This window comes from Corvus brachyrhynchos, unplaced genomic scaffold (assembly GCF_000691975.1).
Source record: "Corvus brachyrhynchos isolate BGI_N302 unplaced genomic scaffold, ASM69197v1 scaffold595, whole genome shotgun sequence".
Classification (NCBI taxonomy): Eukaryota; Metazoa; Chordata; class Aves; order Passeriformes; family Corvidae; genus Corvus; species Corvus brachyrhynchos.
Window position 1 is genome coordinate 1,258,056 of NW_008238373.1, and position 24,008 is coordinate 1,282,063.

The 24,008-nt window shown below is 38.2% G+C and overlaps 2 protein-coding genes across 14 annotated transcripts in view; one reads left to right on the top strand and one right to left on the bottom strand.

Annotated features, from left to right (window-relative positions):
• Positions 1 to 798: 798 nt before the first annotated feature.
• Positions 799 to 6,262, top strand: LOC108447167. 3 transcript variants are annotated; one of them, XR_001862577.1, is made up of 3 exons: positions 799 to 2,919; positions 3,005 to 3,347; positions 4,934 to 6,262. XR_001862577.1 is itself a non-coding variant. In XM_017736375.1 (2 exons), the coding sequence occupies exon 2, from the start codon at positions 4,974 to 4,976 to the stop codon at positions 5,817 to 5,819; it is 846 nt and encodes a 281-aa protein (XP_017591864.1). In that variant the 5' UTR covers positions 799 to 3,347; positions 4,934 to 4,973; the 3' UTR covers positions 5,820 to 6,262. The 3 variants fall into 3 exon arrangements, 2 of the variants coding, with proteins under 2 accessions (XP_017591864.1, XP_017591865.1); XM_017736375.1 differs by having other exon boundaries at positions 799 to 3,347; XM_017736376.1 differs by lacking the exon at positions 3,005 to 3,347.
• Positions 6,263 to 8,520: 2,258 nt separating this feature from the next.
• WDR64 (WD repeat domain 64) overlaps positions 8,521 to 24,008 on the bottom strand; it is a 71,777-nt gene continuing 56,289 nt past the window's right edge. For 8 of the 11 annotated variants that reach the window (XM_017736365.1, XM_017736366.1, XM_017736368.1 and 5 more), the window contains 11 exons: positions 23,377 to 23,454; positions 21,614 to 21,704; positions 20,161 to 20,203; positions 18,728 to 18,858; positions 17,278 to 17,383; positions 15,566 to 15,627; positions 15,050 to 15,159; positions 14,108 to 14,293; positions 10,405 to 10,492; positions 9,752 to 9,826; positions 8,708 to 9,583 (listed from right to left, as the gene is read on the bottom strand). In XM_017736365.1, the coding sequence (XP_017591854.1) occupies positions 9,419 to 9,583; positions 9,752 to 9,826; positions 10,405 to 10,492; positions 14,108 to 14,293; positions 15,050 to 15,159; positions 15,566 to 15,627; positions 17,278 to 17,383; positions 18,728 to 18,858; positions 20,161 to 20,203; positions 21,614 to 21,704; positions 23,377 to 23,454 (1,135 nt within the window). In that variant the 3' untranslated portion in view covers positions 8,708 to 9,418. Of the gene's footprint in view, positions 9,584 to 9,751; positions 9,827 to 10,404; positions 10,493 to 14,107; positions 14,294 to 15,049; positions 15,160 to 15,565; positions 15,628 to 17,277; positions 17,384 to 18,727; positions 18,859 to 20,160; positions 20,204 to 21,613; positions 21,705 to 23,376; positions 23,455 to 24,008 lie in introns of all 11 variants that reach the window. The other 3 variants (XM_017736367.1, XR_001862575.1, XM_017736369.1) reach the window with 3 other exon arrangements.

The following is a 24,008-nucleotide window of genomic DNA, read 5'->3' on the forward strand; positions in this document are numbered from 1 at the left end:
GAGCGCCGTGGCCCCGCCCCGCGCGCGGGGACTACGATCCCCATGGTGCCCCGCGCGGGCGGGGCCGGGGCTGGAGCGGCGCCCGCCTGAGCCGCCGTGGGACAGCCCATTCCTGACAGCATTCGTGACAGCGGGCGTGTGGCTGACACAGCTCGTGGCTAACAACGACGAACGTGACATTAATAAACATGAAATACGCTGAAATCAAAAGGCCGCACAGAATTGTATCAGGACAAAGGACTGCAGCTAACCCAGCGGGAGGGGAGGGGAAGGGCTGACGCGAGTCACTGACGGCGAAGGATCAAGAGAGGGACAGATGTTACTGTTGCAGCACTGAAACCCTGGGGTTAATTCAAGAACGGATGGTCAAACTTACAATTATGTGATAAAGGTTCTTTTTCTTGACAGTTAACATATGGGTGTGTATGCTTGCATAAATAAAAACAAAAATTGCAGTAAGTAAACGTAGGCCTATATCTACCAGATAAGAGCTTCTTTTTCTTTGTGCCATTTTGAAGTCGATACAGTTCCTTGATATTTTGACTCGGTTATATGGATGACTCAGTCAACAGTGTAGAAAAGCAGACAGCAAAGCTTCAAATCAATGCGTTCTGAAAAGAGGGCATCTGAATTACAACTTCTCAGCTAAGAAACGCATAGAAATAACTTGGCCACAGTGACAGCATAAGATGTTTTAATGTTGAAAATACTGATTGAATTCTACTTTGCCAATTCTTTTTCCACTCCGTGATTCTGACTATATGTGACACACTCAACAAGTTTTAAATGCAATCGCAGTTAGAATTGTATTTGGATTAGGTTCACTTCTCTTACGAATATGTTCTTCTATCACTTCTGACATTTCTTTTTCTATCAAACTGCTGTGCTCATGGGAAGAACAGTAATCAGAGTAGACAATGTAATGTACCAATATCATTCAAAATCTCATGTGCAATTCAATTAAATATACTTTTGACTACTTTCTGTAAATTATGTTAAAAACAGTCCTAACGTGAACCTCAGATTCAGAAGCATTGGAGCCAATAAACTTGCATTGAAGAAAGCCAGAGTTACACAACTCTTGCTTAGCTCAGATTTTCCTTTTCAATTCCTTCACCTGAAAGGATGGATACTTTGGAATTGAAGAGTTAGCACAACATGCCTTAACAATCAGTTTATTATGAATATCTTCAGCCATGTATGAACCAGTATGACCCATCCTCATGACATCTCATAACTTCTATAAAATAACAGAATACAATGATACAATGAGTCAAAGGCTTTGTTGGTTTCAGTAGAGCTATATCGACTTAAAACTGGCTAAAGATACTGATCTTTTAAGTTCAACGGTGTCTCTTGGAAGAAAGTAGTCAGATGGTAACATTTTGGTGCATTATTCCTTTGAAGAATACCATAGTATTGCAGTTTTATTTCCCATAGGTACCAGATGAAACAGGGAAGCAGCACCACATTATGACTAGTTACAAAGCTTGTAGTAATACATAGAATTATTTTCTTTCACAAGTAGTTCCTCTATCTGGAGAGCTGGTAAGACTAGAAATTACTATGCCAAATCTCTGCTGTGTGTTTTTTCTTTCCTTAGGCAGCTTTGTAATAGTGACTTGCAGAATACATTTTAAAGAGATCTCAAAGTAAAAAGTAGAGCAGAAACATTTTGTTTTCTTTTCAATTGTTTTCTATCATAAAACAAAAAAAAGAAGAGCCATTCTGAGTATAGCCCTGTTGACCCCTAGTAGAAACATGAGATAGGTGCCCAAGATAAGTACACTGAAGTACCTCTAGAACTGCTTCTTTCTCAACACAGCTCTTCTAAAGAGAGGAAATGGGATCACTGTCTGATGTAAACATCTAACCTTTACACAGACAAGTAAAGCAAAATTAATTTTGTCCCCACTGTGCACTACAATGGACAAGGACATCTTACAGATTTTTGCTCAACTTTCTTCTGTACAGTGTCTGGTACAGCTGGAAGTGTCTTCATGAGGTAGATTAAAATACTCAGAATGAAAATGGGCACTTTGCTGAAACTCACAACCAGACCATCAGCTATGGTGATATTAGTAGATTGGGTGGCTGGTTTATACTAATTTTTCCAAAATTTCAGTGAATTTCTTATAACTGCTACTATATTGTAGTATATATAGTATATTTACTATTGCTGCTACTATTCACTGCTTAAGAATTTAATCACTTTTATTTCAAAAAGTTGGTTTGGCAGTTAGTTTGACTATTTAATCAATTTCTTAGAAAAGAAATTTGATTTCTCTCTGATAGGTGGCAGTATTACATTCACTGCACCCTTTATCTGTCTTTTATTGAAATTTCTATTTATGGACTATACATTTTCACAGCTTTTTTTAGCTTAGCTAAGAAGCCAGGCTTTAACACCACAAGCAAATTCACGAACACAGTCATACACACTTGAGAGCAGTTTAGAGGATGACATCCTTAAACTATATTTAGTAGCAGAGGAAATATTTTTAAAAGCTCATTTATCACGAAAATAGTGTTAGTAAAGTTATTAAAAACCTAGATTATCTAGTTAACATTGTTTAGATATGCTGATTATATTAGTTTATTAGCTATTCTGAGCTTAAGTGTGGCTGCGCTACTTGTGGCAAGTTTTTTTTTTATCTCTGGAAACATAATGTCAGTATAGAGAACAAAAGCCTGCTAAGCCCTGGTATCCCAGTGCATACTTTTTTTCCCTTCTTGTTATCTGTCGTTGTAAAATCATACATCCATGCTGCTGAAGCCTCTGTTCCTCGTAGCTGCATGGCTCAGCCTGGCCCCTGGAGGCTTCCTGGGACACAGCCTCAGCTGCAGACGAGCGCAAGGGGCAGTTCAGTTTCACTTTCGAAGGTGCAAAGGCAGGAAAATCTCCCACTTTCTTCGTAGGTAAGTCTTCAAACTAATCCTGCAGTGATTACTACCACTTTAAATTATTCAGTATATTTTTTTTTTTGACCTCACAATAACACAGGTGCCTCCAGAATCCCCAGGTCTGTCCAGAACCTGAGTTGTGCCAAGGTGACTTCCTTCATTTTGGGAATTATACAGAGTTCTCTCTCCATATGTCATTAAGACATAATCTAGTAGCATGAACAGCTTGATTCAATCATTAACAAGAAACTGCAAAAAGACAAGCAAACTGCTGCTGACGACCACAAACAGTTTGGCATGCTGTGGGAAAGGAACAGCTGTGTCATTGTACTTAATTAGAGCCTGAGAAGAAGAAACTGGAGTCCTTCTGAGGCAGGGGAGCAGCCTCTGGGAGTTGCTACTGTTGATTTATTTAACTTGGTGCTGGACCCCCTGCAACTTAGGTAAGCTATTGTTAGACTTACACACTCTGCATTTGTAGTCTGTTTTTCTGAAAAGAAGGATTTTGAATAATATTTGAGAGCATTCCTTTCCTCGGTGTTTCTGGTAATGCACAGTGAACTAGCATGTCTGTGTTTCAGGGAAGTCTTGGGAAGCATGGACCATACAAAGCCTTGGATAAAATATTGTTTTAAGTCAGCAGCTCAACTAAAAGGAGCTTTTAAATCAAAGCTTAAAATGAAACCAAAAAAATCTTTTGTCATGAACAGGAAAACTGTAGATGGGATTTTCGGGGATCTGATTCCAGCTCACAGACTTTTATGGGACTTTTAGCCCAGAAAGAAGAGCGGAAGATAAATGTTTATTTTTCAGGTACAGGCTCCTCGGAGTGCAGTGCAGTAGGCAGCAGAGGTTATCTCTAAAAATCCAGCAGCATGCCCTTATAGCAGGAAAAGAATATTTTGCTGCATTATTTTGGTGAAGTTGCCCTCTCCCTTTCTTAGAGTAGGCAGCTGATGGGGGGGGGACTTCCACAGTGCCCCCTGCCCTCTCAGTATTACTGGCTGCTCTCATGGTCTCAGGCCAGAAGCTGGGGATAAACTCTTGCTGATCTTCTTACTTACTCTCTCCTTTGTCTCTTATCCTCTGCATTTCTGCATGTGCTGTAATGATAGGGGCAGGACCAGACAACAGGGTGTCCTGATTCTTCTGCAAATGCATGTGTCTATATACTCCTCATCTGGCCTTTACTGAGGAGGTTCTTTTACTCCTGGAAGTGAAAAGTATCCTTTTTTATTCTGCTTTTCACTGACTTTACTGGTTCATTTTACAGCCACCCAACACAGTTACACTCAAGGTGCTGATCTTTCTAGAGATATCTTCAAACCAGAAAGACCTGTCAGCATCTTGTTGAATTCCAGGTTTCCAAAAAATGGCATATTAGTGAGGGCCTAAAAGTATCTTAGGTCACTTGAAGAGAATGGAGGCTTGCAAACAAAACAGAACAGAGTTACTACTTAATGCACTCACTAGTACCTATCTATAAAGGTCTTACAGTAACTCAGTCTGGAGCATAGTTAGAGACAGAGCTTGATAGCACTCAATTTTTATCAGTCTCATTATTTTACACAAGCCTGGTCACAGAAGTCCTGGTGTGGACTGACATAGCCTCTAGTTTATGTAATCACATTGATAATGCAAAGATATTTCACACAGGTCAATGACATACAGATGTTTTATCAACTTTTGTTAGATTTATTTTACATTTCAGGGATGAAAAAAGAGAGGCTTTGAGGCAAAAAAATGATTTCAGATATTTTGCTGGGATGATTCCCTGGAATCAGATAGTGATCAAATACTGTTTGTACTTTCCGGGGAAATGGGGGAGGCCCAGTAACTTACCATTTCCCTTGCATTCATTACATCTAGCCATACTAAGTGTCCTGTTAATTTCTGTTTCTCTTTGTGCTACATGGAATACAACTAAAATAGATTAATCATTAACTAATTATGCCAACAGCAGCTGAACAGTCTCTCATGTGTTCCCAGCTGTAAGTAATCTGTAGTCTGTCTTTTGCTTTTTTTGTAGGTACTGATATATTCCATATTGCTGAGTCTTCCAGCAGCAGATGAAAAATATGTATTTGTTCCTCTTTTCCATTTTATCTTTGCTTCTGAAAGTCACTAGCACCAAAGATGTTGTATTTGGTCATAATAATTTCACAGAATATCAAGTGGGCAACATGAACCTCCTTCTCTCTGTCCCACACGGTGGGTCAATGGAACCTAAAGACATCCCTGATCGAGAGGCTGCTTGTTGGGATGAGAAGACATCCTCTTGTATTTTCTCTCATGACTGTCCTCCTGGAAGTATTCAAAATTCTAAGAAATGCAAAGTGTCTACCAACCAAGACAGGTATACCATAGAGGTGGCTCAGGCTCTTGCTGAAGAAATCAACAACATTACTGATGGCTTCTTCCCACATATCGTCATAAACCACCTACAGAGGTTCAAGATGGATGCTAACAGGGAAAAGGAAGAAGCCTCCTTTGGAATTCCCCAAGCAGAACAGGCCTGGGAGGACTATATGGGATTTTTGACCACTGCAAAATCACAGATGTCAAGGGGCCTAATTCTGGATATCCATGGACAAGCACATCCTGAAAGGTGGATAGAACTAGGTTACACACTTTCAAAAACTTCCCTTAACTCAGGTGCCTTTTCTGCATTGAATTCCTCAATTAGCCATCTGGCCAGTCAGCTGGTCAATGTGTCTTCTGAGACTTTGGTTGCAGGCAACAGAAGTTTGGGTAAATATATTGAAGAACAAAATAAGAGCTACATTTGTGTGCCTTCGCCATCCAATCCTAGCCCAAATAACGGAAGCTATTATAGTGGTGGATACATAACAAAGACTTTTGGCTCCCGTAGTTCTGGCACCATTGATGCCATCCAGCTTGAACTGCCTCAGTGAGCGTCGCAGATTTTGTAAAGCACTGGCAAGGGCTGTAATGAACTTCTGGCAAACTAACTACTGCAGCCAGTACAAGCATGAACTTCTGCCATGCTCAAAGAGCCTGTCTTGTTAAGATACCTTTCCTTAATAGAGTAATGATCTGGAACAACAGAACAACTCATTCACCTGGAACATTTAAGACTGCAGTATAATTGCAGATGCTGGTAGAAAGAAACCATCTTGCTAAGAAATACATCAGCATCCACAGTTAATACCAAAAAGTCCCTTAACACACAGCTTTGTACTAGATCCAGCACTGAAAAGACTGCTGTAAGATGAGTGGGTGCAAATATCACTTGCCTGTGCTTAATTTCTCATCCTCTGTTTTGAAGCGCATGATACACAACTAATCTTCTAATAAATTCTGTGCAATGCCTTAGTGGATTATCTATTCATAGAAATTAAATGTCTCTGCTTTTCTTTTGACACTTATGAAAGACAGTTGGATAATATAATTGTGTAAAATGTTTGGGGCCAGGATCAGTTTCCATTTGGTGCTCATAAAGCCCTAGGATTTGGAAGTAAACAATAACGCTGAGCAATGACAGGCAGTCTGATCTACTTCTGTTTTTTTCCTGAATTAGGAAAAAAAGATCCATTAGCACTTACAGCACTGTAATTTTGTCACACTTTAAACAGCATAACAGTAAGGTAGTGACTGGGTGGAAGGCTGATAAAGGTAGCACACACATATCATGCATTTTTGACAGTTTTCCTTACAGCATGATTACCTCCTGAGAGCTTGTACATCGATTCCATTCACCACAGGATTAAACACTTGATTGTTACTGGGAATAGTACTACATTATGGATAGTTTCTGCACAGTGGATGATACAGTGGCATGAATAGCCATGACTACAAGTCAACTCTTGGAAAACACAGACAACTAATAAAGAAAACTGAAGGGAGAAGGAAGCAATACTGAAAAGGGTACAATTTGAAAATTAAGAACCTATGAAATGCTAGCAGTGCTAAAAGTTTGGTAAAAAGAAAATATTGAGTAAATAGTTCTGAGGAAGTAAGTAGTCAGTTAATAAACTGAAGACAAGTGGGATATCTGCATCTTGCAACCACAGTGAAATAATTCAGGCCTGGCTATTAGTAGGGACAATACCAAAGAGAAAATATTACATTACATGTGATAAAACATAACACATAAAAGCATCAAAATAAATGGGTAAGGATCTCTCTGAACCTGAACTGTGCATTTTTAGTAATCTTTGAAGACTCGGCAATTTTCAGGTAACTGAAAGAGGGTTTATGTAGCTTTCAAAGGGATATAGGACTCAGAATTGCAGGAATATTACCTTTCATATGCTAACTGCTAAATCATGGGTAAGATGAAGTGAACATAAATAGTAAATGGCAGATCACACTTTATCTAGTACTACTTGGTTTGTCAGACAAGTCTGATTTTAGTTTTAATCACAAGGTTGATTAATGTGGTGGGCCGACCCTGGCAGGCACCAAGTGTCTGCCCAGTTTCTTGCTTGCTTCCTTACTTCTCCTGGTGTGATGGGGAAGAGATTAGGAAGAGCAAAAGTGAGAAAATTCTTGGGCCACAATGAAGACAGTATAATAGGTGAAGCAAAGCTGCATGTGCAAGCAGAGCAAAATAAGGAATTCAAGCACTGCTTACCACCAGCAGGCAGATATTTGTTTAGCCACTTCCTGGGAAACAGGGCCTCAGCACACATAATGAATGGGTACTTGGGAAGACAAACACTACAACCATGAATATCTTGGGTCCCTCCCCCATTCCATGAGGCTGTTATATGGTATGGAAAATTTCTGGTGAATTCAGGTCAGCTGTTCCGGCTGTGTCCCTTCCCAGCCTACTCACTGGGTGTGGGAAAAAAGCACCTTGTTGTGCTGGCATTGCTCAGCAACAGCCAAAACACTGGTGTGTTATCAACACTGTTTTATTCACAAATCCAGGACACAGCACCATACAGGCTGCTATCAAGAAAATTACATTAATGCCTGCCAGGTCTGGTACAGCTGACCATAACAATTTTAAATATACTCCCACAAGATATTTTGCAGTTACCCCTAAATTCATCATAACCCTATAAGAAGTTGAAGGCAGGTAAATCATTGCAAGTCATTGTATATTCAGTTCATGAGAAGAATGTCCTTTCAAGAAGGCTAGCAGAGCAAACACCAATTCAATACCAGTGCTACAGAAAACCTGCTATTTTCCCCAAAATAGCAGGTAATATCCCATGTTATATGCATTATCCTAACTACTCACTAAGGTGAGACACTTGGCACTATGTGTACGTTTAGCCAAAGGATGAAGACGTATTCTGTGCTCTGTGTCATGTTGTGACATTGTCCTGGAATGCTGGAATGTGAGAAAAGATTTGCGTAATCATGATGGATAATTAACTGAATATGAGCTCAGCAGGCACTCTTCTGGCTTAGGGGATGAACACACTCTTTGAAAGCATAAGCAAGGAACTAACATATTAGTTATTAGTTAACAGGGCATATTAACTGTTGAGTATATGATTAATCTGGCAGGAAAAAAAGCAGTGCAATATTCAATATACAAAAGTTTGAACAGGACAAATTGAAGCAGAGAGGAAACTGGTGGTTTTGACATAGAGAGTAACTGTCAGCAAATGTACATTAAGTCAAATGGGCTTTTCCATATCTAGTTATAATCATACACTGCCTTTATTAGAATTTATTCTCTGCATGATGGATTGGAATAGAAGTAAAGATTTGTTTTCTATATGTTCTACTTAATAATGAAATGGATTTAAATATCGTTTTAAAAAAACAGAGAAAAAATAATAAAAGAAATCTGCTAATCCACTTTAATGAAGATGGAAACCACATTTACTGGTCTTGACTCAAGTCTTCAATGGAATCTGTATCCATTTCCCATCCCTTGGGACTGGACTTCTCAACTTTCATCCTTTGAAGACCTTTAAAAAATTTCAAGAACTTATTAACATACTGATGTGAGTAGACCAGACTGATAGCATTTTGTAACAGCACAGACAAAAAATCTGATTTTGTGCACATAGCTTACGAAAAATTTCATTTTGGCGCAAATTCATTGCAGTCTCATTGGCTTCAGAGTAGTTGCTCCTCATTTCCCAAGGCACAAGACCCCCTGTATTTTATTTTCTTTTTCAGGAAGAAAACAAAACACAGATTTTCAAAGTACATTAATGGTCAGAAAAATAGCATATGTGCCAACTATTTGAACACTGTGATCCTGAGTTTTTTTCTGAGACAATGTAATGCTGCATGTACAAGCATTAGGTCATATATATTGAAATGCAGAGTTGGAATGTTGAGTGTCCTATTGAACCCACCTAATCAGCCATCTAGGATTTTGGAGTCTTATCCAAGTTAGTTCTCTAGGTACCCTCTATAGAAAGAGATCAGCACCTTTGCTAGGGGTGATTCTTTTCATCCTATGATATGTGGGATAGACAAGCCTGTGGAATATTCTGATCTTTCTCCATAGAATAAAAACCTAGGAATATTTTTTAGACAGCTTGCAGTAGATCAGCTCATTAATACCCATAAAATAGTACTACTTAACAGTACTCAAAGCTTTGGGCAGATGGGATTCAATAGGTTTGGGACTGGTTAAAAGAACTGAGTCTGAGCAAAAAATTAATGACATGAGGTTGAACAGGAGAAGTAAATGTCTGCAATACTCACTTTTTGGCATCCTCACTTCAACTGGATTCTCAAGCTTCCACCAAAGTTGGAGTTGGAGTTGGATAGGTAGTGCAAATCACGTTAGAAAATTAAATTGAGAAGCAGACAATTAACAGTGGAATGTCAGAGTAATAATGTACAAGTGCTAATGGCTTCTGATGTATGAACGCCACCACAAAAAGTAGAAAACACTTGTGCTTACCTCATATATAGGAAGAAACGCAAATACTGAACCAGCCTCTTTGCATACAAACTCAAAAGTTTCCAAAGGTTGGATCTGACCAAGGGAAGCCAAAGTCAGTGCATTACTAGCTGAAGACAAAAGGTGATGAAGACATTCTTACTACAACTGCAAGAGAGGTTTTTTATTCCCACGACTTTTAAGGGTTAAGCCAGGTAAAGATGGAGGAGCTCTACTGATATGCAGTTAGAGTTGTAGAAAGTGTATGTAACGAAATCTAATTCTCCTGGTTTCTGATTTCATGGGAACCCTGAAAGAACTATTGGATGTAACCAGGGATTCACTGTCATTCTAGTATTTTCACACATCCTTCAAGCAAACTTAAGATATTTAGGTTTTCTGTTAAAGCAGAGGAAAATGCTAGAGGTTTCTTTACACTTTTAAACCAGTGAATCTGTTTCTGCTACCTTCTAAACTGAAATTTGAAAATGTGAAAAATGAGAATGAAAACCACAGACATTTCTTAGATCCCTCTGTTTATGCATTTTTGTTCTAGCTTATCCACTGAATGAGAAAGATACGTAGGGTTGTTTATAGATAATTTTAAAGTGAGAAATAAAACTGTATTTCCTATACTTTGCACAGAACATAAATTTGTCATATATATTAGCTACCTTTTCAGGAGCCAAAGCTTTGAAAAACTTGAAGCCCCGATGTCCAGCCTTTTCTGAAACTGAAGGTGATCTGGTCAGTGACTTCCACCTGTGCATACGAGACAGAAGAAGTCTGAAATTCCTATCAAAATGACAGTTATGAATGCAATATTCTTATCTGGCTCTAAAATGAAACTATTTTGATCTATAAATGATTTCATATATCTTCAAAATATATTTTTCTTAGGACCTTCATAGGTCTTAATAAAAAGGTCATGGAGTGCTTCACTAACACTTTGTCAATCCAGGTACTGGCTGTCACCTGTAGAAGTCAGGAAATCTTAACATAAACACCATTTACAACAGTCATGTGCTAACTCACTGTCTGATAATGGCTTTTCAGCACTTTTTTAAGTTCTCACTAGAACACCTAAATGTGACTTTTGTAACAAAGGTGTCCTCTGCTCATATGTCTGGTTTCCAAATTTAGTCATGAGAAGAAATTATCCAGAGTGTCTGTTAGTGCAGATTAACCGTTGCCTTTATAATCAGAAAAATAAGCCAGGTCACACAAGCTAAGGAACAGAGAGAAACTGAGACTATTCCTCTATATGGGTCTATCTGCTGGCATTTTTCAATAGATCTCCTGAGATGCTTGTTTAAACTGCAAACACCTATGCTGCTTAGATGGGTTTGTGCCTTTTCAGGTATGTGCACATTTGGGCAGTATTTTCCCACAGCTTTCTCCTGGAGAAGCTGGCTACTCACTGTGGTGCTGTATTTATCCATTGCTGCTCTTATTAAACGCATGCCTTCCACATTGTTCCCCCCCTGCTCCTGCCCCTAGCCCTGGCCACTCCCTCCAGTTCTCCCTATTGGTTCCAGTACCCCAACTCCGCCCATGTACCACCCCCGTGCCCTGAGAAAGCCCCCTGCTGCCTGACCACAAGGTCTTTCTGCCTCTGGGAATCGGCTTCTCGCCATGCAATAAAAGTTCCTCTGAGGTCCATATGGAGGGACCCTTCTTGCCTCCTTTACTGTCACTGTGTTGCAGGGCCGACAGCTAGCCTGAACAGGAGTGTCCGGAAGGACTACGGGAGAGCGGAACTGCCGCTCTGTCCTAATCAGCCCCGCTGCTCTTTCTGGGAAGGCTGCGGATTGCTAAACCAAACAAGGCAATGCAACAACTCATGGCTTGGCTGGGTGCTGGGTAAAAAATGACTGGATGGCCAGGCCCAGAGAGTGGTGATGAATGGAGTTAAATCCAGCTGGCAACTAGCCACAAATGGTGTTCTCAAGGGCTTTGTGTTGGGGCCAGTTCTGTTCAATATCTTTACTGATGATCTGCATGAGGAGATTGAGTGCACCCTCAGAAAATTTGCATATCACAGCAAGTTGGATGGGAATGTTGACCTGCTGGACAGTGGGAAATCTCTGCAGAGGGATCTGGACAGGCTGGACCAATGGGTTGAGACCAATGATATGAGGTCCAGCAAGACGAAGTGCCAGGTCCTGCCCTTGGGTCACAACAACCCCCTGATAATGCTACAGGCTGGGGACAGCATAGCTGGAAAGCTCTCTTGTGGAAAAGGACCTGGTGGTGCTGGTTGACAGTGGCTGAACATGAGCCAGCCTGTGCCCAGGTGGCCAAGAAGGCCAATAGTACATAGTCACTAACTCCGTTGGTTAGAGCATGGTGCTCACAATGCTAAAGTTGTGGGCTTGATCCCCATACAGGTCATTCACTTGAGAATTGGACTCAATGATCCTTGTGGGTCTCTTCCAACTCAGAATATTCTGTGATATTCAATCTGTGATATACAAATAGTGTGGCCAGCAGAACTAGGGGTGATTGTCCCCCTACACTTGGCACTGGTAAGGCCACACCTCAAGTGCTGTGTCCAGTTCTTTGATCTGCTGAAACGTTGGTCATGCATGGGAACAGGCTGCCCAGGGAGGTGGTGGAGTCACTGTTCCTAAAGTATTCAAAAGGCATCTGGATGTAGCACTTGGGGCATATGGCTTAGCAGTGAATATGGTGGTCCTTGGTTAATGGCTGGACTCGATCATCTTAGAAATATTTTCCAACCTTAAGGATTCTGTGATTCCATGAATATATATCTGTTAATAACACTTACAATATGAGTTGTTAATTGAGATCCTAAAATGTTATCTTAGTGCTGAATACTGTATGAGTTATCCAATAACCAAATTCTACTAGCATCACAAAGATAAGTGACTTGTCCCAAGACAATTGTCTGCATCCTGAGTACAAAGCCTAGCATCCATAAGTAACACAGCCTTTTGGATGATGGTTGGCTAGCTCTCCTTTACACTCTTTGGTACAGTTAATCCAGAGGAACCAAGTCACTCTTAAGGTGACAGCACACAGAGTATGTAGAATGGTAAGACTGAAACTTTCTATTGCATAGCGTGTGGCTGCTTTTTTTCCCCAGTTCTCTACACAATTAAGCATTTCTAATTTTCTTGCTCTTTGTCTGTTTAGTTAATGTGTTTAAATGTATAATAGCCATTCTCCTTTACTGAAATATTTGAAGAATCCTCAAAAAGTAGTAACAGTTTGAAATAGGCATGTAATTTACGGAAAGTTTCTTTCATGTTAGCTGAATTAATGATATTTGGTTCCAGAGGTTTCAAACTAGCTGCTGACTATTCCAAAGAACTACAGGGGTTAGTCCTTCAAACACAGCCAAGCACTTCTCTGTATTGATGAGTTACTCTTCTGACTGCAGTGACACTACTCATATTACTAAGAACTCCACGGAATAATAATTACTAGCAGGATACCAAATTAAATGGGGTAACAGTAAAGCACCTTAGAGATTTTCCATTGTCCCAAAGTGCTTTGGTTGAAAGGCAGCCTAAGAATGGACAAGGTATATGAAAACTTACCACTAAAGAATGCATGACTTTTTAAGCCCTGAAGTAATTTTTTTTACAGATTTGGATTCCTTTGTTACTTAAGACACCGTGTGCATCTCCTCTGAAGATGCCTTGTTCAATATTTATGTTCACTTGTTCAATCCACTAATTAATGAACCAGAGAGTTCCAGGACTAGAATTATGACTTAAACTAAAGGGCCAAGGCCCTCTGACTTGACTTGTAACTAACCAACCCATACCCCTTGAGAACTCTACCTAGAAGAGTTCAACACTGCTATTGAACACACATTTATGCCAGCTTCAGAATGCCATGATCTGCAAATCCGTTACCCATGTATGTGAATGTATCCATGAAGTACCAGCAAATTTAAGATGACCATTTCTTAAACTGAAAGATTAAATTTGGTTTATTCTTCTAGAAGGATTTGTGTTTTGGTTGAAACGATTCACATTAAGCTTTTTCAATAAATTTTTGGAGATCCCAGAAACATAGCAACTTTTGGAATTTGAAAGATAACAGGCTGCTAACCTGAACAGCATATATAATATACCACCTCTAATGAGGCTCAAATCTGAGACAAGTATCTAGTCATCACTATTACTGAGTTCAAACCTTGAACATCACCTAATCTTGACTGTTGCCAAGTCATAAAAATGAAAAGATTTATCCATTCTGGGTTAAAAAAATCTTTAAAAAAGATTTTTCTGAATAACACATAGTACTGATTTTTTTCTGATCTTCAGATGAAAGGTGTTTTTAAAGCATATTTTCAAACTTGTTCCCCCAGTCATACATGTATGTAAATGTATGAGATCTTACTTGTCTCTGTCCAGCATGAGAGGATATTTAACCTTCTTCTTTTCCATATGTTTGCTCTCTGCTTTAATTATGGCAGGAAAGTTATTAACATCAGAAGGCAAAATCAGCCGACTGGTATCTGATAATTCAAACTTCCTGGCTTGTCCAAAGTAACCAAAATAGTATCCAGTCATGGCATGCCAAAGCCTACAGACATAGTAGAAGCAGTGCCAAAAGACAGAAAAGAAAAATGGATATTTTTAGAAGTGGAACAGCAGTGAGACAATATCTGTATATTATCAAATTCTGCAGCACTGTTCAGTGTGCTAGTCAAAAAAAACATCAATGAGATTGTTTTTATAATTTAAATAATTTGAGAATAAAAAAAAGATTCAGAAGGTTGTTGTAGAAAACAGAAAACACACAGTTCGTGTTTGTATTTATGAAACTGAGGAGTAAATGTACCAAAGTCCTGAACTGTTCCTGCAGTAAAGTGCTGCCATCAGAGCAGGATCTACTTGAAATTTCTTCATTGATACTTCCAGAAAACCAAAAGAAACCCCTTCAAATGTACTTGTTAGCCAAGAAGGAATTATAGTTGTCTATGAAGTATCTCCAAGCTTCCATGGTCTAATTGCATACACATTGATTAGGTGCCATGCTTAGGATCCATGTCAATTTAACAAGCATTGGAAGCTAAAATAGGATTAGAACAGGAGGTAATTTTTAAAATGGTGTAGCCATGCATTCCAAAGTAAAGCAATGGCTGAAAGAAAAGGACAGTCTGCAAAGGATCTGACTTCCTGAGAAGTGTTATATTAAAACCAGTTCTTTTGGGTGCAGAACAGAAATTGCACCCAGTGTTTTATTTTATTTAAGTTCTAGCCTATATACAAGTGCAGCAAGAAAAGGAACTTTCAAGACAGCTCAACGGATTTGCCATAGCAGTTAGTCATTTTATACCTGACTGAACCATCAGTGGATGCTGTCACTACCACATTTTTCTCCTCTTCAATAAGTAAGTCAACCACTTCAGTAGCATGTGCCCTCCAGCAGAGCTCCTCCCTTATTTCCTGAGGGAAAAAAGGCAACATAACCACATTTGAGGCAGTTCTGTATCCCACCATGGTTGCTAGCTTAGTGGATTTATCTGCATGTCTTTCTGAAAATTCGAAGAGGTGAAAAAATAATCCCTCCATGAAACAGCCTGCAAATGGCATATGGTAGAAACACCACTCAGGGGACATGGATATGTTAATTTTTAACATAACTTCTTTGAACACAATGAAATAATGCTGACACCATTTTACTTATGTTTTTCCATTTTTTTTCACAGCATCAAGTTATTATTTCAAGCACAAAACATGATCTTTATATGCAGAAAACATTTTTATCCCTGTAGAGCTCTGAATTAATTTTTTTTTCTGTTTTTCTGGGTATACTGTTCAAGTTAAGAAGATCTGAGAGATATTTCCTTACATTTTTTTTATTTTGTGAATCTTCTAAGAATGAGGCAATGTTCCAGCGAATAATATGTCCCTCTGTTTAAGAAAGGAGAAAGCAAAACATCAGTAAGTTTCACTAGTGCTACACCTTCACTTGTTGCTGCCATTTACTCTCAGTAGACACTGGGCAGAATGAAGCAGAGAACACAGGTCAGTTAGTTTACAGTGAATATAACTGTCTTATTGTCAAGCACAGAGCAGAAATAATGGACTGTTCATTAATACGCAAAGAAACACATATGCTAGTTGTGAGCAGTGTGTCATTAACTGGATAGCTTTGAAATGGAAGTAAGGTCAAGTTTTTCTTTAAATTATATGAATGAAAAATAAGAGTCATCTTGTCAAGACAATGTCTATTGCACAGCCGAGGAACGAGAGCTTCCTGGGGATTACACTGGTTTTCAATCCTGGTAAAATGGACAAATTTTAATTAATTGCATACATAATGAACGCTTAATGTTTTACAACCTTTTAGTGCGCTCATGTGGAAATAGAATCAAAGCACCACTTTCCTTATGACCCACAACTGCTCTGTTTCCTGCCTAGGCTCCCTCTTTCCTGATGAAGTTGCCTCTTATTTCTCATTTCTACTGCAAGACAGAGGAATATTTTGTGTAATTCCAATTTTCATACAAGTCACATCTGATTTCTAGGACTGTACATTTGCAAGCAAGGGAGGAGGCGGGAAGAGAAGCCGACCTTTTACTAGCAAGGAAAAATCTGTAGTGGGAAAAGGTAATTGGTCACAGCACTGCAGATAAGAGTGTGGAAAGCACAAAAAGCAAATACACAGTGACACAAACATGAAAAGGCAGAGTACCAAATAAATAGGCAGTAGGGTGGGTACTTTTCCACAATTAATTAAAATCCTGTTCAGTGCATTCTGCCTTTTTGAACTCATTTACTCATTTGAATCAGAGAGGAGTGGAAACTCCTCCTCATTTTCAGTATAAAAGTCAAACTATTGCTGAATTTTTAAACAAATGGGGAAAAAAGTCCCTTGCTCCATCCAATTTCTGACAACATAAGAGTAGGAAGCTGGCGGAAAACAGTTATGATGTGTATTTTAAAAGAAAAGTGACACATAATGCCAGACACAGAGATGGAAAATTGCCAGGGTGATTCTAAAGGTTTGAAGAAGAATCAGACAGCAGAAAAACTTCTGAACATTCTGCCAAAGGAAAGCCAGATTTCTTGTAAAATTAGAAGTCTAGCAATGAGCTGCTAGCAAAAACAAGTACTTTTCCTATATAGCAGTGTACTGCTGGCGCTATTACTGTGCACTCCATATCAGTGTTCGAATCACAACTCTTGATACAGCCCAAGCTACAATTTTTTATGTAGTATTATTACCACGGAACTGAAATTTTTGCTTGTTCTTAGCAGGAATCTTTGCCCTTGGGATTATTATAATAATTTAGATGGAAAGTATATGCAGGGCATGTGAATGAAGAAAATTTTAATGTCTTTATGAAAAAAATTCTACTGATAACACTGTAACACTAAGCTTTAATATACCATCCTTTTATAAAACAGAACACCTTCTATAATTATTTAATTATAGCTTTGATGGAAAAAATCCGACAGCACTTGGATCTTTGTTTCCACATTCCTGGCACATTTACAGCATGATATTTTCTTGTCCTACTGACTGTTCTGAACAGGATGACTAACATGTTTACTTACCTTTACTGCCTGCCAAGAGAATTTTAGTGAAGATGTCTGTACACAGCACTGTCAGAGGACCTGAGGGATGTTCCGAAAATGGCAAAAGTTCTTTCATTAAGTTTCCCTAAAACAAACAAACAAAACCCTCATATTTATCTTATAATACCTACATTAAAAATATTAATTCATCAGAATTTGAGTGCCATTGATTTTATCTATTCAACATTACTGAGCTCATATCCATTCAGAAGGCTGCTAAGAAAGTAAATTCCTAAATCTACCAAATGATGAAGATAGCTGTGGTGCATTCTCCTGGACTGCTGTCTCTTGTACATCAAAAGAACAAGCTATTTAAATCTTCAGGCAAGTCAGATTAGTTGTACGTACCCCTACTTCACCACTTATCCCTCATTTGCCATGGAATAACATCAGTATGCCCCTCATTTGCTATTGAAATGTTTTTTGCTGCAAATGGGCCCATGATGTCTCCTTCACCAATCTGTTCTATTTTTCAAGTAGACTTTCTCCATTATTGCCTCTTCAGGATTGGGAAGACGTGAGGGAGAACATCTCTCTGATAAGGAGATTCTTACTTTGTCATCCATGTAATGATGATGACAATCATTCCAGTGATGACACCACTGGCATATGAACTTAGAGATTCCTATAGGAATCTAAGCACACTAATATATCAACTATGAAGAAAACAAAACCCAACAAAACTCACACCTACTATACTTGGATACATTTACCATCATTTTCAATTTTTGCATAAAGCATCTGCAAGGTTACCTCATATTTCTGAAAAATTCTTCCCATTACTTGCTCTAGCTGGGATTCCTCTTAAAGCCTTACATGGCTGACCTGTTATGATCACTGTCTGCCACAATGACCAATATTACCAATCAACCAATCATATCATGGTACTTTCCCTTCTTGCTGCATTTGCTTTGTGTATCTTATTTAGAGTAACATGTTTTCTGGAAAAGAGTCTTACAGATCTGAGGGGGTATGACAAATAAGCCTTTGCCATTCAGTTGCATGACTGGCTTTTCACGCCCCTAACAGTTGTAGAATTATGTGTTAGGACACTATTCTCTCCTAGTTTGTAACCCTACTAGTGCTAGCTGGCTTGTACAATTTTCCAGACATATTTATCCTCTTCTGAGAGTAGGACACTCTGCCTTGCCTATCATCCCTCCTTAGAAGGTAGATGTTGTGGGTGAAAAATCAAATTCTAGACTTTAACATAAATTCAGAGTCGGTTTGTTATAATTATTTCAAATTGTGTTTCTTTGTTTTCCACTTGCCATTAAGCCCTGCTACAGTTACTAAAGCAAAACTAATTTGTGTCCATGGAAGAAACTGATAACCAAAAGATGCAATAAATATCTGCTGCTGCAATTGCTAGTTAAAGAGCAAAATCCCAAAGATTAGTGTTCCAGTCCCTTCCCAAAGAGCTGGCTACCTGAATACTCCATAGGCGGATACAGCTACTTGCATGAGCAGAAGCAAGAAGAGGTGATTGTCCTGCTTTAGCCTTCAACAACTGTACATTCATCTTCACATTCGGGGTGTTCTTACGGCTAGTTGTTTCTTCTGTTTTGGAACACAAATGATCATGTATTTTCTCAAAAGGTTTTAGTATTGCTTTTCAATGCACAGAAATTACACAACGCTAGAAAAAGAATTAAATTTGAAAATAAAGTCCATCAACAAGATGGCATTACTCTAAAAACATTAGAGGTATGGATAAAGACAACTGAAAAGAAATTGGAACAATCTTCATTATCTTATCTAAATCAGCAGAAACTATTGCTCTGTGATGTAGGGGAACCTTATTTAGAAGAGAGACATAGATTTTACAGAAACTGCAAGCACAAGTGAGAGTGGAGGAGGAGTGCAGGAAGAGTGCAGGACAGTGGTCATCAGGACAGCTACCAGGCAGATGTGCAGGCTCTGCATGAGGCTTCTAGAGATAAGAATGAATTCAGCAATGAAATTTAATGACTAAATGAAACTTAACAATTATGGAATCATAGATTTCTATATTTCTCCAGTTGAAAACTCTTGCTAAATGCAAGGTGGTGGTCACAGAGAATCTTTTTGAGTTTCTGCTGTGACTTTTCCAGAGCTGGGGATGCTGGCAGGTCCCATGAAAGTCCATGAATAGATATTCAGTGGATGCAAGACCTAACATGAGTGTCTATTTCATTGAGCAGCTACAAGGCTTAGGAGTATTCTGATTCTAGGGCATGCTTTCTTTCCCAAATAAGTTGATCTTAAATCCACATTGCAGATGATCAAATTTCTTATTATTGGGAAATTCCGCTTTCCAGAATTTAAGCAGAGGATTTCTAAGGGATTCAGAAGAATCTAGAGGATTTACTTCTTGCAAACTCACCAACTCATTTGCACAGCTTTAACTCTTTAAGCACTAGGCTCTCTCTTGATTATGATTTTTTAAGGACATATACTATAATAAAGACTTTTCTTTCTAAAATTTCACCTAGTATCTGAAGCTTTTGTCTGTGAGGCCATTTACTGATGCTTGAGTCAAGTTGGCTCTTGCTATATTATTTCAATAATTCATTGCTTGAATATTTATATAGAAGAAAAGTGTGTAGAGTTGACATTCTCAAACTCTGAAAGTGTTATCATGTCTACTTGGAGAAAAAAGCAGTTAAGGTCTTGCACATCCTGCACCCTGGCCTGGCTTTTAGGAAATAACTGCAAATCAGGTGAGAGCAGAAGATGATGAGATCTGTCATCCGCATACCAAGGGCATCCCAATTATTCTGAATACAGTTTGCCACACAAAACGACAAACTCAGTTTCTACAATAATCTGGGCAGAACTCATGGAGCAACATCAAAAAGAATGAAAAACATCTTTCCATACCTGTTTTTATTTCAGTATTAATTTCATCACTTTCCATATTTTCCTAAAAGCAAGGAATAAAATGTAAGAGAATTAGGAAATGGAATTTGGGTGTAACTACAGAACAGTTTACTAGTTGAAATTATTTTAAGAACTTATTTTTTTAGTTGGAGTATTCAAATATTCCTCCAATTTCCACTCAGTATAAACAAGAAACACTTTTTTTGAAGAGAATCAAAATAACAGATGAACAAATCACAAATGAAATTAATGGGAATTCAGGAGCATGTTAAATGTAAATTTGGCTGAATAGCCCTAATTTCTTAAGACAAGCAAAGTCAATCACTTACAATCATGTGACTGCAACCTAGATTTCTTTGAGTTTCATTCAGAACATGCATATAGTCTTTTACTGCCTTGAGCAAAAATTAATGACGTGTATAAAAACATATATAAATAAATATATATATATTATATAATACATATATAAACATTTACTCATGTCTGCATTTTCAGTAAGAGAATTTTCACAATCCCTCATTTGTGCCTTGCCACATAGGCTTCTAAGGATCCCCAAGGCCGACAGTAATCAGTATACTGATGTCAAAAATTGCCAAGTCAAATAAGGCAGGGAAAACTCTGCAGCCACAAGTGTTTGAGGTATCTCAGAAGAGGAGAAGTCACTTCAATATCATCCTGCACACTGAAATGTAAGGCTTGACGTATGGGACTTTCAGGGATCTTTTTAGAAGGTGCAAATCACTTTCTATTTGTTATTTAATGAGGACACAGCACAGTGTATTGGATACTTTAGTTTGCAGATGGCAGTTAAGCCAGCGTCTGCTTGGGAATCTATCCAAATCCCAGTTCTGCTGAAACAACATGCTGGTAAGAATCTGAGAGTTAGCAGGATTTTCCTCTTTTTGCCTACTTACTTTATGTTGTTCTGCAAGTATGGCATGTCCTTCTGGCATAGAAGAGCAAAAAGTGTCACAAAACCCGTAAGGCTATCCTTAGCAAAAATACACAGATTGATACACCGGCACACTGATGGTAAAAAACCCAAAACTTTCCTTTGAAACAATGTATCCAAGCGAGTGTGGCTGCAATGTAGAAGTGGTTCTGCTTTTATTCAAGTACTTCATGATTTGTGTATTTTACCTTCCCTCTTGAATCCTTCTATACCCCCATTTGAATGCCCGAATTGCAAGTGATAAACATCTGACCAACACTTCGATAATCAGCTATTCCATGTGTCACAGAGCCAGCTGACTGACAATGTATTCTTATTTCACCACCTCAGACAGTTTAATGACGTTAAACAAAGATAATTTCTTCATAATTCTTGATATTTAGTTTTGTGGATGGTATTATGGAGGGATTTTAGTAAGCTACAGTATTTTAAAACCAAAATGAAAAAGAAAACAGAAATTTGTTTTGAATGCTACCAAATCCATCAAACCACCATACCTACCTCAGGTAAGTCCAAAGAACTTCTCTTGTGCTCTGGAATGGCACTGGCATCACTCCTTCCAGTAGCAGTAGAGGACAGGGAACTTCTTTTCCTGTGTGAAAGAAATTATTGAAGATCACTGACATTCAAGAATATACCATTTGATATCTGGAAATCAACATCACCCAGCATTAAAAACCACAATAAAATAGTACTTGAATTGATTAGACTGATTAGACTAAGGGTTATTGGTTTTATACATATTTTTTTAGTAACTAGGCAATATTTGCATATCACACAGCCAAGCTCTCCTGGCAGGAATTTTGAGCAAATGAAATCCATAGTAAATGAAAAGTAACATTGGTATTCATCATCAAGGCATGAAAGGGAAAAATTACCTGCATGCCAATGGCTTGTTCCCTTTCATTTCACACAGTACTTTCTCTGCAAATAGTTTTCAATTAATTATAGAAACTTATTTTCAATTTGTTATGAAAACTCTCAATAATGAGGTTTTGTGGAAGAAAATAAGGAAAGAAAATGGATGTGATCTTCAATGACTTTGTTTCTGAGTCAAGAAAAGTTCTGACTGTAACTAATAAGTGGTTCTTGCCACATAACTCACACCAATGTCACATCTGCTCTGTTTTTGGCAAGAGTATTTGAATAACTGGAATAGTTAGAAAGTATGCAGCTGGGGTAGTCCACTTAAATTTGGCAGGTGGCCATAACTTTGAAATTTTCAGTGTTTGATTTCACAGACATGCCATCATGCTTGAACATTTTTGTGTGTGTGTGTGTATGATCACAGTCAAATGTACCCAGGTGTCTTCCCAGTAAATACAAAACATTCTAAGACTGTAAAATTTTCCAAGTCATTGTAGGATCCTCCTGTTCAAGCATAGTAAAAAATTATCTTGGTTTATAAAAAAAATCTATTAATAAATTTTAATCACTCATTTTTTTAAATTTACCTATGATTTCTTAAACTAATCATTAAGTTATAATGTCAAAAAGAGAATTTATGTTCAATTAAGTAGCACTGATATCAAGTCGCGTAAGCTACTTGAAGATTTTAAAACAACCTAAGACCATAAACCAGCTTTATGGTTCACAAGAGCAAAAAAGCTGTCTAATTGCTAAAATCTTAAAGCTGCATAAGTATTTAAGCCATTCTGAGTCCTTTTGGCTACCACTGCCTTTGCATATCCACTGAAAGACAAGTGTTTCTGAAGTGATGTCCAGGTGCAATGCCATTCTTTCAAAATGAGCATATTTGGCTAAAATTCTCTTTTTCATCCAACACTACCAACCTATGGAAGCTTCCAGCTTGTTTTGAGAGGAATGTTGTGGCTAAACACTTTGATATGCTTGCCTCTTTGCTGAGAGTATCTAAAAGCAGGAGGATTTTATCAGGTTTAAAATAAATAAAAAGCCTGCTGCCACACAATTATCTTACAGAGATAAAAGAAGCTATAGTATACTGGAAAACTGATACCTGACAAAAGTATCTGTTGAATTCTTCAAGAGAATTGAGACCTATGAGGTCATTTAGAGGAAAAAAGGAGAGCTGAGTGGGAAAAAGAACATATCATATGGTTTGACAAGCATTACGGAAGTTTAAGGATGGGAAAGTTAATTAACTGTATGGACTTGAATTGATTAAATACAAATAAAGTCTCAATTTACATAAGCTATCTTGGAGAAACATTACATCATTTTACTACAACAAAATCCCAATTGATGGTGCCTGTCCCCAAGGAAGATAAAATGCACAGAATTACCTGGAAGAGAAAACACTGTGTACAAGGAATAATATGGCATTGACTCCAGAGCCCTGGCTGTCTTCATTAGTTTTACGCCTGAAAACAAAGATATTTGTACAGGACATGTCAGACAGGTTGTGTATTGTTCCAGAAAATGTTTCACATTTAACCTGTAATTAAAACAAATTAAACTTTTAATTTCCCAGAATGCATGTCACCCAAAGTTTTAGACAGTTTTTTCAGAATCAGTTAATCAGTTATGATGGATTAATGTCAGTGGAGATGACATACAAAATGTGCCTGTGCCAGGAAAAACAGCTACCTGATGGAATTATGAAAATTTTATTCAGCCAGGTATTTTCTTGAGGATTAGTATTTAAGAGGAAAGTGAGGTATCTTATGATGAAGTTAACTAGCTAAGTTATTGCTAGCAAAGTACTTTTTTCCTGGCACTCAGACAGTCATGGGAACCCTGGGTAAAGTACTCTACTTACAAAGCATTGGCTTTCCTGTCTTCCATGCATCCATATGAATTGGCTGCCTCATATATGGGGAAGCAAATACAAAGGAAGAGCCACTGTCTGAACTGCAGATAAGCTTTGATTATTTTCCATGGTAGAGAAAACTCATTTCACTTTCTCACAAACTTG